The sequence below is a fragment of the Drosophila yakuba genome, chromosome 3R, assembly GCF_016746365.2.
Source record: "Drosophila yakuba strain Tai18E2 chromosome 3R, Prin_Dyak_Tai18E2_2.1, whole genome shotgun sequence".
NCBI classification, from domain to species: domain Eukaryota; kingdom Metazoa; phylum Arthropoda; class Insecta; order Diptera; family Drosophilidae; genus Drosophila; species Drosophila yakuba.
In genome coordinates this window covers 25,896,815-25,911,316 of record NC_052530.2, presented here as the reverse complement: position 1 = coordinate 25,911,316, position 14,502 = coordinate 25,896,815, and the positions used below count along the sequence as shown (strand labels likewise).

Here is a 14,502-nt window from a genome sequence, read left to right as displayed (position 1 = left end):
TCTTGTTCGGAACGGCACGCACATAAAATACATCAATGTGTCTGTGCTACTCGAGTGGTGGAGTTGGGACATTTCAAGTCCTTCCACTGTTCGTTCCTCCATCGTCCTTCAGCTGGGCCACACTGTGCAGTATCCAAGTCTCCACTTGCAGTTTTGATTTAGTGCTCTTACAGCAAGCCTGTAGCTCGTAGTTGGCTTTGTCGCTATTGCTGCGCAACTTTAAGCCACTGCGGAGTTGAATTTCACGTCAGGCTGAACTTAATGATACCTTCCGTGTTTTTGTTTCTCGTTTCCGCCCTTTTGCCTGGCCGTCCAGGCCAGGACAATGACATCCACTCAAGCGAGTGCCCTTTCCGTACGTGTGTGTCCAGGAGCCGGGCCGTTGAAATATTGTTTATTTACCCAATTAACGATAATTGCTTGGATCAATAAATTTATATTTGCCGAACGCGCCACCACGGCGAAAACCACACATAGACCGCTGAAGTAAAGTGAATTGTTGTCCCAATCCCAATCCCAATCGCAGCCAGCAATGTGTCATTATTTCGCCCCCAGGGAACACTGCCACTGCTGCGACGACATTAATCATGCCTCTAGAATGGTCGTCGTCGCCTGTCTGCGCATTAATAAAGTCATTACCATGTGCCAATCTCTGGCAATACCTTGCTTATCGGCCCGGCCAGAAGAGACCCATCACAGCCAAATGACATCCATTTCGGTACAATCACAGCTGCAATTCGGGGGGGTTTGTAATAAATTTTGCAACGTTTATCTGCCGGCTGACAAGCGGAAGCGCCTAAAGGCAGGCAACACTTTTTTTGTTGGTTAACTGCTTATTAAACTCTCGCGGTCGCATTAGAGTCACGTAGTGAATGTGAAGAGCTCGCGCTTTAAGCTTAAGTGGCAATTTTACAAAATAGCAGAGCGTAAAACAAATTTCTTTTATGTACTCGCAAATTGCTAGCCAAACTTTTCATATAAATAAATATAAAGGCGAACAAAGCGAACTCAGTGCGCGAACGACGAATACAAAATACAGTATACAGAACACAGAACACAGGACACAGAATGCCCCATCCCCATGCCACACTCTCATAACAAGTGTCAATGGTGGGGCGGACACTATAAACATAAAAACGTCTTGCCGCACAAAAAAAATGTCTTTAAAAACTTTGCGAGGCGTGGCGAAATTGTGGAGCGTGTTTAGAAGCCTGTTATTATTGTTGCCACCGCCGTTGTTACTGTGGTTGCACCGAAAAAAGCCGCCTAAACTGGCTAGAAACCTTCAAGAAGCTACCAATTGCAAGGGTGTTCAAAACGAGGCTGCTTAGCTTACTTCTCGACACCTTTAGAAAAAGTATGAATCTTTCTTCAGAGAAATACACTTATTATTGCCTCAGCTCGAATGATTACTTTTCGGTCAGTGTATTGCTGCTGGGTCGCTTAACGCCAATTGAATGCCGGGCTAAGTGGCAATGTGTGCGAAGGCGTTTTGCTTTTGCAATTTGCAATAACCAAAGCATGGCCATAAAAATATAGTTGCCATCCCAAAAAATCGGAGGGAAGTGCCAGTAAAAGAAAGAGGGAGAGAGAGACAGCTGGAGTGGACCTAGAGCGAGATGGCAGCACAATGAGTTTTTGATTACTTTGAAATTTCTTATTTGCCTTTCAGTAAGCCGGGCGCAAAAAAAAAAAAAAAATTGGCGCCTCGTTATTGTGCAAATATTGATAAGCGTCAGTCACGGCCTGCTGTTGGCCAAATCCCAAATCCAGAATCCGGAACCCAGAATCCGACACCTTCCCATCATCCTTGCCATCGCCACCGCCATCGCCATTCTGGCACTTTTATTTGTTTCGCAATCAGACTGCCAAGTGACATTTTTGGCGGTTGTTTGTTCAGCGCGGCTTATTGCCGGCCAGATTAGGCCTAGGTTTCCCAGTGCAGGCTGGACCAGTTTGTATTCGCTGAATGGAACGAAAACAAAGTTGATATCCACCAAAATCCTCGGGCAGTCGATATACCATACCGGTGGGATAATTAAATAGTTTCGCATTCGAACTGCTGGAAAGCATTCCGCAAAATAAGCCAATGCCACTGAAATTGGCTGAAGTTGACAGGCGTTCGCCAAATTGAAGAATTTCCGTGTGTAATAAATTTGAAACGTGACGCGCGGCGGCGGCAGCGGCGGCGAAGGCAAAACAAATGCGAAGCTTATTGATAGGGAGAAATGGTATCTGACTTGGACGGGATATGAATGTATACCCATTTCTTTGCCATCACCAACTTGCCGCCCAAAAGTTTGCATGTCAGCGGGTCTGATAGATCTGTCACCTGCTCACGTACGCGCCGAACGCGGGCCATCCGATGTTTGTCAAACATGATAACCTGGGCTAATAATTTATGAAATTTCCAATAATAAGCCTGACCAAGTTCATAAATTACACGGCGGCTAAGCTGAAAGTGCCCATTCAATGTGGCAGCTGCTTTAAGGACATTCAAGTCCTGCGAGCACGTGCAACTAGTTTGCTGATTGATTAAACCACGCAACATCATCTTGAAAGGCCAGCAACTGTATACTCGTACATACGTACATATATACAAGAGCCAGGACGTTCAAGGAATTGTTATTAGATCGTTTGCTAGTTCCACCACTTGCGTACTTTTCGCCAACTTGGTTCGCTGCCGATGCGGATACGGATGCTGATTCCGATGCTGATGCTGATGCCGATGCGAATGCTGATGCTGATGCTGATCTGACGTGGACGGCACACGTGCTAAAGTCACTTTTAACGGAACAACACGGCATCACTTAACGCGCTCCCCGCTCTCGTAACAGCGCCAACCTCCAATCCCCAATCCCCGACCGCTGACCCCGTGACCCCGTAACCCCGCCCAGTTTTTTTTCCCAAACCCAAAGCCCATGCCCATTGAATCGGACGTGACAAGTGCGGGCAATGGGCGATATCCCAGCATGGGCCACGATTCCTGCTCATTGTCATGTGCAGCGCATAAAGGGGCGGCATCGGTGAATGGGCCGAGTGGGCGGGGCCAGTAGGATGTTGAGTGGCGCCCAGGAATACCCAATATGACAGCCCCTGGCGAAGTAAGAGCGAAAGTCTCAGGCTAAAGTCATTCTTAAAGCATATCAAGTATACGCACTCAGCCCTTCGTTTAAGTCGAGCATGCCATAAAATCAAATTCCCAACGAGCTGATGAAATTACTTGCAAAAATATTTAACAACTCGAGTGCGAGCATGCTAAAAATGCCAATTGTTGTCAACAGGCAAACACTCGTTGTCCTGTGGAAACATTAGACTCTTGCCAAAATGTACTTGGCCTCCAGCAAGTAACAAGAAAGCATTAGGACTTGACCCACTCCCATCGCAAATGGGAAATTGTTTGCTTCAATTAAGCAAGAGTTTCCCACTCGTCTGAGCATATTTCACACAACGACCACTCCACTCAACGGGGTGCACCTACCTACCTAGTTGGTATTATGTAAATATGTTAATTCGTTCTCTCGGCCCGAAGACAAAGCCCTATGCTCTCGACCAACGCAGAGGGTCGAGTTCTGGTGACGCTTTCATTAGAAATGCAAATGGGCATGGCGACATCTTCAAGTTCAAGTTGCCGATAAATTTCGAGACGGGACTGGGAAAGCCCCACAGGTCAGCCAGGTGATAGTTGGGTCAACCAGTTTGGTCAGCTTTAACGTATAAAAGTCGCTTGCTGGCCTCGCTCCATACTTGATTTTACCCAGGCATTCTACTAAAGATTCATTACGTTGCCTTGATTGTGAGACTGCTTTCATTACGTATACGCAGCGTTGCCCCAAATTTATGTCAACCAGCGAATCGCGAACCGGCGCTAAATTTACGCCTATGTGTTCTTATTTTCTAATTACTATATATGCATGTTAGCCGGGCACGGTTGACTGTGGGCGTGGTGTATCTGTAATTAGTGTTTTGCACACACATATTCATATCAAATGCCGGCATAGTCGCTGTTTAATAAATTAAACGACAATTTGCACTGGGACCCGGTGCTGTTGCTGTTGCTGTGGCTCGTAAAGAGCTGGAATCCTGAAAACTGGGACATTAAGGCATTAAAACTGGCATTAGGCAAAGGCAGGCCTGCAATTAAAATAAAATGGAGAGCTCAAGCGTCGACAACAATATGCACTATAAGGCAGGCAAAAATGTATGTCCCTTGCACAGGATGCGTACTAAGAGGACCTCGAAAATAATTTATTGCCTCCTTGTGGGTGCCAAGAATCGCGCACTAAGCCGCCAATTTATTTGCCGCTCTTTTTGCTCTATTCATGTAGATAAAGCAAAGATTTTTGCTATGCTTTATATATATATATTTTTTTTTTTTTCTATTGTTGATTTCTTGTGGCATTTTCGGCTGATAGACGTGGCCCTCTGTTTAATAAATAATCTCGACCATTTAGCTAGATGGTTGCAAGCTAAAAAAATACATAAACACGCAAAATAATAATCAGCATCTGTCGTCGTTGCCGTTTGATTGTCAATACAACATATTTTTATCGCTAACACAATTTGCCAAACAAATTGGCCAGCTCGGCGAAATTTGATTTGATTTATTCCTTTCAGCACTCTCGGATAGGTTTTTTTAAATATTGCTTTTTTTTAGCATAAGCTTTAGTTTAGTTTCAGCTCGGTTCGGTTTGGTTCGGGTTTTTGCGCTTGCAATAATTGATATCGGCTATTTGCATATCAAATTTAATATATTTGCATATATTTCTTTTGCACAGAGAAACGATTTTGCGGCTAGCCAGTCAGCTTTTTGGTGAATTTTTTGTTTTTTATTTGTCGCCAGGTATGCGGAAATAATTTTGGTATATGAAACTCGTATCTAGAAAAGCATAGAAACGGTCTGCTCGTAAAAGAGTTCTAAAAAGCGGGCAGCTCCAAACATTTTTGCAAAAGAAAGGCTAGAAGCAAACAAACTCGTTTAACTGGTGCTTAAATGGCAAATTGGTCGTCCGTAAATAATGCTTATGATTTAAGGAAATTACTAATGCTCCAATTTATGGTGAGGCGACAGATTTGATTGGAATTTTGCACCTGAAAGGCACCGCCCGGTTTTGACACCAGCCAGGTGCCAGGTGATAGCCTGATAGCCGCATAAATTAAATGCACAATCTTATTCGTTTCGTCGTCGTGTTTTGGTGGTGGCAATGTACAATGGCAATAAAATAATATAGGGGCAGTCTTGTGGTCTAGAAAAGGGAAAGACTAAAAATAATGGATAAAATAATAAACAGTGACAGATTTTGTAAATAGATCGATTGACCCAAAAGGCCATTTACATAAAGTGGTGCCAGAAATTCCCTCCCGCAGTTTCTTATTTATATTTTTTTGGTCCACCGGGGCCGTTTTTTATTTATTTATTGATACGCCAACGTCGTCCGACCGCTATTATCTTCGATTCCAAGCTGGAAACTCTTTCCCCGCGTTTCGACCACTTTTTATGTCGCTGCTGCGTGCATCTTTTATGTGCGTGTGGCGCCCGAGACCTTGAAATTGTGGCTGGTTTGTTTTATTATGCTTACATTTGATTAGTTTGCATATGACATTGCCACCAGCGACCAGCGACTAACTTCGATGATGCTGAGATGCTGGCCAATCGGCGATCCGCAACAGTTGGCAGTTGAGCAAAAGGTGGGGCCGCACACAAAGCCAAGACAAATTGTTTTTGACTTTGGTTTATTGCTCGAAGTGTGAATCTTGATTAGATTCTGGGCACCATGGAATGGGGTGGTATCATATACCATCATTAGATGTAGAACGACACAAGAAGTTATATCATGGATGTGATGTCTTGGCGGATTTCCTCACTAACCCCATCTGCGGGTTACTCATCGCTATAGTTATCCGTGATATCAATCAATATATTAGTCATAACTGCGATTGGCATTTGCCACTATTGATTTGCAAATCGGTTTGGCTATCTTAAATATGGATCTTGGGTATTTCTCCTTAATTATGCAAATCAAATCAGTTTTCAGCGGATTTGTTGTGGCTGGTTAACCCCCCCTCAACCCGCTTCTGCTCCCAAACTTTGCCGAAATAAAATAAAAAACCATAATTTTTATGATATCAATAAACCATGATGAAAAACGTGATAATCGCTGATCAGATTAAATGGTCGCCTGGCGCCAGCTGATTACCGCCGAATTCCGAGCAGCTTCGGGTGCTGGTCAACAGTAAAAAAGCCTCAAGGTCGCAACGGTTGTTAACTTTATGGCTTCTATTTTGCAAAGCCGTGTTTTTGCCACAGGTTAAATGGCCAAGCGACGAGCTCCGGACAAATGGACAGATGGACCATCGGATAGATGGATGGATGAATGAATGGATGCGCAAAAAAGTCTGGCGAAAATTGATTTCTATCCATTTCGGACCCATTGTTTTTCAACCCCAACACCACAGTCCAGGGCTTGGGTTTTAAATAGCCAAACCCTAGAGCAGCCAGTCCCCGATACCATACCATACCATATACCAACCATATATTCCAAATACCAAAGGGGGGACGCAATAATCGCTGGGAATTCCCAGCTAGAAATATGCGGCTGGACCAACTAAAAAGTGTAGAAAAACCGAGTCGTTTTCGAACTCGTTTGGATGCTCCGCTAAATGTTTTAGCATACAAAATATGAAGAAAATCATTTCATTTTACTGAAAGCATGACCATTTATAGTGGCTCTGGCTAAACGAGTTTTCAGCCCTTTTCTGGCCGTTTCCTCTGCCGAGAGCCTGCTCTATTGGATTACAACTTGACGGGTAGGGTCTTCTGCCTGAACATTTTCGATGATACTCGTCGTACTGCGACTTGGACTGAGATCGTTGAATTAGCATAATGTCGACGGCAGCATTTGCAAGAATAGGGCGGCAAGATATCGATGCGCTTTGTTTATGTCGGCTTGGCCATTGTTTTATCGCACAAGCTTCGTTTTTCGAAGGTGGATAGCATTTCAAGAGACAAAAGCTGCCGAAGAAGTTACCAAAAAATGCTTCGAGCCAACAAAAACAACGGTGGTAAAGTCTGCATGAACTTGAGCGCAGTCCAGTGACACCGATCGGTTGGTTTTCGTATAAATATTGGACCTTTCGGTGATGCAAACGTCAGACACAACCAAGTGGTCAAAGTCAAAGAACTAAATTCAAAATGCGTGCCTTCATTGTAAGTATACGATCGATACACCAAAAGGATACCAGGGATTACAATTCAATTTTCTCTAACTCCAGGTTATGTGCTTGGTGGCAGTCGCCTGCGCCGATAAGCTCGGCTACAACTACCAGCCCGTGGGACACTCCAGCTCCGGACTGTCCTTCGCTCCTGGCAGTGGCAGCATTGGAGGTGGCTCCATTGGCGGAAGCATCGGAGGAGGCAGCATCGGAGGAGGCAGCATTGGCGGAGGCAGCATTGGCGGAGGCAGCATTGGAGGATCCATTGGCGGTGGTTCGATTGGCGCCAGCATCGGAAGCGGTGCCGGTCTGGGTGGTCTGAGCAGCTTTGGCGGTGGCAGCATTGGAAGCATTGGTGGTGGTGAAGCCCTCAGCGCCCCCGTCTCCTACAGCGCCCCTGCTCCCGCTGCTGAGCTCCAGAAGGAGTTCTTCACCTACACCGCCAACGAGCAGGACTTCGATGAGCCCCAGCAGCTGGAGCGCGTTTCCTCTGCCCTCAACAAGGCCCTGCGCGTTGTCTTCATCAAGGGACCCGAGAACCGTGGCCTGGAGAACGCTGCCCTCGCCCTCGCCAAGCAGGCTGCCCAGCAGGAGACCGCCATCTATGTCCTGAACAAGCAGGCCGACATTGGAGATCTGGCCAACAAGTTGAACGCCATCCGCAACAACAACAACAACAAGCCCGAGGTGCACTTCGTCAAGTACCGCACTCCCGAGGATGCTGCCAACGCCCAGCGCGCCATCCAGGGTCAGTACGACCAGCTGGGAGGATCCTCTCAGGCCCACAACGGTGGTGTTGCCCCCGTCCTGAACTTCGCCTCCGCCGCTCCAGTGCGTCAGGCTGCCGCCCAGAGCCCAGACAACTCGTACCTGCCTTCTTCGGTCTTCCGTCGCGTCTAAGTTGCTCGTTTCGCTCCTTTTGGAATCGAAAACGAAAGCGATTTTTGACTGATATTAAATCGTAGTTTTTGTTGACTAATGCTTAAATAAATTCAATTTTTAAATTTTAAAACCAATTTAATGTTTTGTAATGATTCCGGCAAACCAAAAAACTTTGCAGACATACTTCATTGGAAACGAAACTTCGCAAGCTCAGAATTATTTCCGGCGAAATATATTTTCCTTGCAAACTTTGCAAGTGCACATATGTTGGGGTCACATACTTGTATATGTTTCTTAGGAAATAGTTTATACCTTAATATTTTTCACAATTTTATAGCAATTTATGACTGCGGGAACAAGAGTGGCAAGAGAAGATATCAGCTGAGTTTGGGTTTTTTAGTTTACAAATAGTTTTCTTTCTGTTTATAGCTAATGCTATGAATACGTATGAAATATTTTTAAGTTTAAAAAAAATGTTGCATACTTAGGTTGACTTGGAAAATTTGTAAGGAAATTAACCCCATGAAAACAGCATCATTTACGTAAACATATTAGATAACTTTTATTCAAAAACAATTTTTAACAAGACGATTTTCTAGTGGCGCAGGCGGCTTAGAATGTTGGCGGGTAGGTAGTTGCTCTGTGGCACCTGCTGAGGAGTAGCACGTGCGGGAGCAGCTCCCTGAGATGCAAAGTTGATGGCGTTGGCCACGCCCCCGTTGATGGACTGGCTGGAGCCGCCCAGTTGATCGTACTGCGATTGGATGGCCCGCTGGGCATTGGCAGCGTCCTCGGGAGTCCTGTACTTGACGAAGTGCACCTCGGGCTTCTTGTTGGCATTCTGGCGCACGGCATTGAACTTCTGGGCCAGCTCGTTGATGTCAGTCTGTTTGTGCAGCACATAGATGGCCGTTTGCTGCTGGGCAGCCTGTTTGGCCAGGGCCAAGACGGCGTTCTCGTAGCCACGGTTCTCCGGTGACTTGATGAAGATCACACGGATGTTCTTCTTTACCGAAGCAAGTGCCCTCTGCAGAGCACCCTTATCCTCGAAGTCGTCATCGTTGGCATAGAAGCTGTAGAACTCCTTGTGAACGGAGGACTGGGGAGCGGCACTGTAGCTAACTGGTCCCGCCAGTGCAGCAACTGGGGATACACCACCACCCCCGATACTGGAGGTCGCACCTTGTCCGTAATTATATCCGGACAAACTGCCGGCACTTGCCGCAGCCAGAATGCTTAGAATAATGAGGGCACGCATATTGACCCGATGGCTACGAGGTGTTCTAGACGAATGAATAATATCGCATTCATTATCTACCTTTTATACCGCCAACGCGACGACGTTTAAAATTAGACTAGAAAATCTAGTCAATTGAGCCGTCTATTCGCATTGAGGTCCCTCTGGCGGAACACGGCGATCATTGATCTCCGCTCACGAATCGTGACTTGCGAATGGCCAGTGGCTATTGGCCATCGGCCATCGGGTTTTCGGAATGCTGTTAATCTGCTAACATAATTTCGCTCTTAACACATTTAACACATTGTTTTGAGCAAAAGGCAGCTTCAATCATGCCGCCGACTGAGTTGAGATTGAGATTCCGACTCGGAGTCCAAGTCCGAGCTAAGATCCGATGGCGAGTCCAGTCGTTTTCCGAACTATCGTGATTCACCCATAATTGGCTTATAATTTATGCACAAAAAAAAAAACGAAGAAAAATAACCGATCTCTTGGCTGTTTCAATCCGATTGTTTTGTTATATTTGCTTGAATATGTATACAGAACCGCTTATTTGTTAATGATTTCAACAAAAAAGTGATCGTCAGCTTAATAAAATTAATGATTAGACTTTGTTTTTATGGCTAATCAGGTTTCGATTGGGCATAAATCTTCATTGCCTTCATATGTGGGTTGCACTTGAGATTCCTTTCTAATTGTACGTGACACACGACGGGCCTCGGAAACCAGGTCATCTAACAGTTGTTGGCATCTCCGCGACCTTGAGCTGTCGGCGGTAAAGAACCAGTTCCTCGTTGGCCGGGAGTCCGATATTAATGCTTCCCGTCGGCCAAGTGGGTGGATCTAATCTTGTAGACGATTAATTTGGCGGCATGCGAGTTGGCTATGTCAGACAATTAGTCCATCGATTTGTATGGAAAGTCTCGGTGAGCATGATGCGGGGAGGTAAACTCATGAGGGAAACCTGCTCCGAAATGCCTTCCTTATCTTGATGTCGTCGCTTCGAGATATTTATAGTTTGAAGGGCACTTTTTATACTTAACCCATCCGCAAACAATCAAGCCAAACAAGGCGGACTTAATGCACCATTAGCTACTATGGCAAAGCCGCAATAAAAATGTCACTCTATAAAACACATAAGGCAGACCTTTGTTCGAATTTTCGTATTTAAATTTCAAATTTATTGGTGTAATTATGCATTAGTCAACAACGTGTAACAGGAAGAATGAGTTCTTCAGTCGAGATTTGCTTAAGTTAATGGACTCCATGGCGTAGCCTTCTTAAAAACGCAGACGACGGAACACCGAAGTTGGCAGGTAGGCGTTCTCAGGGATCTGAGCATTGGCCTTCTGGACGGGACCAGCGGAGGCGAAGTTCAGGGCGGGGGCCACACCACCATCATGGGTCTGAGAGGATCCTCCCAGCTGGTCGTACTGACCCTGGATGGCGCGCTGGGCGTTGGCAGCATCCTCGGGAGTCCTGTACTTGACGAAGTGCACCTCGGGCTTGTTGTTGTTGTTGTTGCGGATGGCGTTCAACTTGCTGGCCAGATCTCCAATGTCGGCCTGCTTGTTCAGGACATAGATGGCGGTCTCCTGCTGGGCAGCCTGCTTGGCCAGAGCCAGAGCAGCGTTCTCCAAACCACGGTTCTCGGGTCCCTTGATGAAGACAACGCGCAGTCCCTTGTTCACGGATCCAGCAACGCGCTCCAGCTCTTGGGGCTCATCGAAGTCCTGCTCGTTGGCGGTGAAGGTGAAGAACTCCTTCTCGAGTTCAGCAGAGGGAGCGGGGGCGTTGTAGGAGACTGGAGCAGCCAGAGCGTCGCCACCTCCCAGACCACCGAGTCCTCCAAGACCGCCCAGACCGGAGTCAATGGAGCCACCACCGATGGCACCACCAAGGGAACCACCTCCGATGCTTCCACCTCCGATAGAGCCACCTCCAATTGAGCCTCCTCCAATTGAGCCTCCTCCAATGGATCCACCACTGATGGAGCCACTGCCTGGAGCAAAGGACAGGCCGGAGCTGGAGTGGCCCACGGGCTGGTAGTTGTAGCCGAGCTTATCGGCGCAGGTGACTGCCACCAAACACAGGACCTGGAGGCATAAAGAGAGAAGTGTTATCCTGGCGTATAATCCTTTGAATCCTTGACCGCGCTACTTACGATGAATGCGCGCATCTTGAGCTGATTGTTGGTTCTTTTGCTTTGAGGTATGAGTTGCTTGTGTCTCTGGCTAGGAGCGATGTTTATTATTTATACAAATCCATCTTGGAGGCTGATAAAGACAAAGATACCGCCGCGGCGTCTGCTGCATGGAGATCTCTTTGAAGCCACTGTGTTTTGCCGCCTACAAAGGTTTTTGCTTCCTCGGTTTTTTTTAATGTTCGGTGTGGAATTTTTTGGTTGCGTTTCAATGGGCAGAGTTTGGTCGTTGTGGGTTATTCAAATGATGATTCAAATATTTCGAGTTTCGTCCAATAGTTTACAAGAATTCATATTAAATTATAAAATTAATATGTCGCGAGCACGTCGAAATGAGTTTATCATGCAGATGGGTCATAATTAGGTATTATATAAAATACATTTTTTTACAAATTCTTCGGCAAGGCTAAAAGCTTGTTTTATGTAGGACATCTGCACTTGGGTTTACCGACTAAATGACAATCGTTTAGGCATCATAATCGTTTTCGACACATCTGTTTAGTTCTGATTTATGGACATGATGCAAGCGCTAAATTTAGCAATTCGTCTAATGAGATGTTTGAAAAGCCGCCCCCAGTTCATTGATTCTTTTTTTCGCATATATTACGTACTAATAAAATAGAGAACTTTGCTTTGGAGTGATGAAAACGATATGTTTATATTTAATAATTTGCTTTTTTGTCGTAAAAACATTTAGCCTACATTTAAAATATGCGGAAATACATTAACTTGTTCCTTATCCAGTACTGTGAGCTTGAAGTTAATTTAAAGTCCTTGGTATTATAATATTTTGGTTATAACAAATGTCAAGGTCATCAGGAAGATGTCTTGGGTAATACTGCTCACAAATTTCTTAATGGATGTTAAAGCTTATATTTAACTGAAAAAGTAGGGATAGACATAGTTAGGTATGCTTATTAGCTGCACAAAACAGTCTTTATTTTAGCTGTGCGTCCCTTTTTGGCCGTTATGGAAAAAACTCCGATTGAAAATATCCGATTTCTTACAAAAAATTTTTTTTTCAATTTTTTGATAAAAATAATCAGTTTTTTTTCGATAGCAGTAAAAATAGTTGTCCAAATGTGGAATGCCATACCTCGTTGAATTCGTAACAAAATTCCCTATCGATCCATGTACATACATTGAAATGCTAATTTTTGGACATTTTTCGCAAATTTTGATGATGGTACCCCTTATCAAAAATGCGAAAATTTGTCAAAATTTTTTTTTTCGAAAACCAAATAAGTAAGAATAGACATAGTTAGCTATGTTTATAAGCAGCACAAACCAGTCTTTATTTTAACTGTGCGGCCAATTTTGGCCAAGTTATGGCAAAAACGCCGATTGCAAATATCCAACTTAAAAAATAAAATTTTTTTTCGATTTTTTGGTAAAAATAATCCGTTTTTTTCGATAGCAGTAAAAATAGTTGTACCACCACAAGAGCTCAAAAAAGGAAAGTGTAATTTTGTGTCATTTTTCGCAAATTTTTGATGATATCGAAAATGCAAAAATTGTTAAAATTTTTTTTTTTCCAAAACCGAAAAAGTAGGGATAGATATACATAGTTAGCTATTTTTATTAAAAATAGTTTTTCAATAAAAATAGTTTACAGTTTCCTATAAATGACTGAAATGCTTGTCTGACAGCTAACTTTTTAATCCACTGATGTTGTTATCAGGAAGTATTCACGATTGCTTACTTTACCACCATATAGAATAAAATATCACAAAATATTTGGATTCAGAATTTTTTTTATATTAATTATCAATAAGTTTCAACAATAAGATTTAACAAGAACAGTCAACGGCTTCATCTCGAAGTCGTTACAATCCTTACAAACGACGACGGAAGATGGAAGTGGGCAAGTACGAGTTCTCAGGGATCTGAGCATTGGCCTTCTGGACGGGACCAGCAGAGGCGAAGTTCAGGGCGGAGGCAACACCACCGTTGTGGGCCTGGCTGGATCCTCCCAGCTGATCGTACTGCGACTGGATGGCGCGCTGGGCGTTGGCAGCATCCTCGGGAGTGCGGTACTTGACGAAGTGCACCTCGGGCTTGTTGTTGTTGTTGTTGCGGATGGCGTTCAACTTGCTGGCCAGATCTCCAATGTCGGCCTGCTTGTTCAGGACATAGATGGCGGTCTCCTGCTGGGCAGCCTGCTTGGCGAGGGCGAGGGCAGCGTTCTCCAGACCACGGTTCTCGGGTCCCTTGATGAATACAACGCGCAGTCCCTTGTTCACGGATCCAGCAACGCGCTCCAGCTCTTGGGGCTCATCGAAGTCCTGCTCGTTGGCGGTGAAGGTGAAGAACTCCTTCTCGAGTTCAGCAGAGGGAGCGGGGGCGTTGTAGGAGACTGGAGCAGCCAGAGCGTCGCCACCTCCCAGACCACCGAGTCCTCCAAGACCGCCAAGACCGGAGTCAATGGAGCCACCACCGATGGAACCACCAAGGGAACCACCTCCGATGCTGCCTCCTCCGATAGAGCCACCTCCAATGAAGCCTCCTCCAATGGAGCCTCCTCCAATGGAGCCTCCTCCAATGGATCCACCACTGATAGATCCACTGCCAGGAGCAAAGGACAGTCCGGAGCTGGAGTGGCCCACGGGCTGGTAGTTGTAGCCGAGCTTATCGGCGCAGGCGACTGCCACCAGGCACATTACCTAAAGTAATCGAGGGTTATCCATTAGTTGTGATTTTGGCGGAATTCCTGACTAAACCACTTACGATGAAGGCACGCATCTTAAGTTTGAGTTTTGAGGTTCTCTTGGTTCGGAGCACAAATTGCTTCTGCCTATGACCACGGCGACGGTAACTATATATACCAAGCCAACTTCGAAGCTGGCGGCGCAGTTTCTCGAAGACAAAGCGCTGATGCTGCTAAATGTTTTGTCCGCCTACAAAGTAGGCAGCGAACGGCTTTTGTTCGGGCTCGCAGAGCAATTCAGCTTTGCATAAATGCTATTAT

At 45.3% G+C, this 14,502-nt stretch overlaps 3 protein-coding genes across 3 annotated transcripts; 1 reads left to right on the top strand and 2 right to left on the bottom strand.

The window, feature by feature from the left end:
• Nucleotides 1–1,474: 1,474 nt before the first annotated feature.
• Nucleotides 1,475–8,203, top strand: LOC6538380 (keratin-3, type I cytoskeletal 51 kDa). The gene is made up of 2 exons (XM_002098868.3): nt 1,475–7,207; nt 7,273–8,203. Exons 1-2 carry the CDS (start codon nt 7,193–7,195, stop codon nt 8,110–8,112), a joined length of 855 nt encoding a protein of 284 aa, XP_002098904.1. The 5' UTR covers nt 1,475–7,192; the 3' UTR covers nt 8,113–8,203.
• A 428-nt stretch (nt 8,204–8,631) lies between these two features.
• On the bottom strand, nt 8,632–9,399 carry LOC6538379. Its single transcript, XM_002098867.4, has one exon. It carries the CDS (start codon nt 9,350–9,352, stop codon nt 8,690–8,692), a length of 663 nt encoding a protein of 220 aa, XP_002098903.1. The 5' UTR covers nt 9,353–9,399; the 3' UTR covers nt 8,632–8,689.
• A 1,098-nt stretch (nt 9,400–10,497) lies between these two features.
• LOC6538378 (glycine, alanine and asparagine-rich protein) lies at nt 10,498–14,335 on the bottom strand. The gene is made up of 4 exons (XM_002098866.4): nt 14,262–14,335; nt 13,374–14,197; nt 11,496–11,565; nt 10,498–11,427 (listed from the first exon to the last, which is right to left on the bottom strand). Exons 1-4 carry the CDS (start codon nt 14,274–14,276, stop codon nt 10,612–10,614), a joined length of 1,725 nt encoding a protein of 574 aa, XP_002098902.2. The 5' UTR covers nt 14,277–14,335; the 3' UTR covers nt 10,498–10,611.
• Nucleotides 14,336–14,502: the final 167 nt, after the last annotated feature.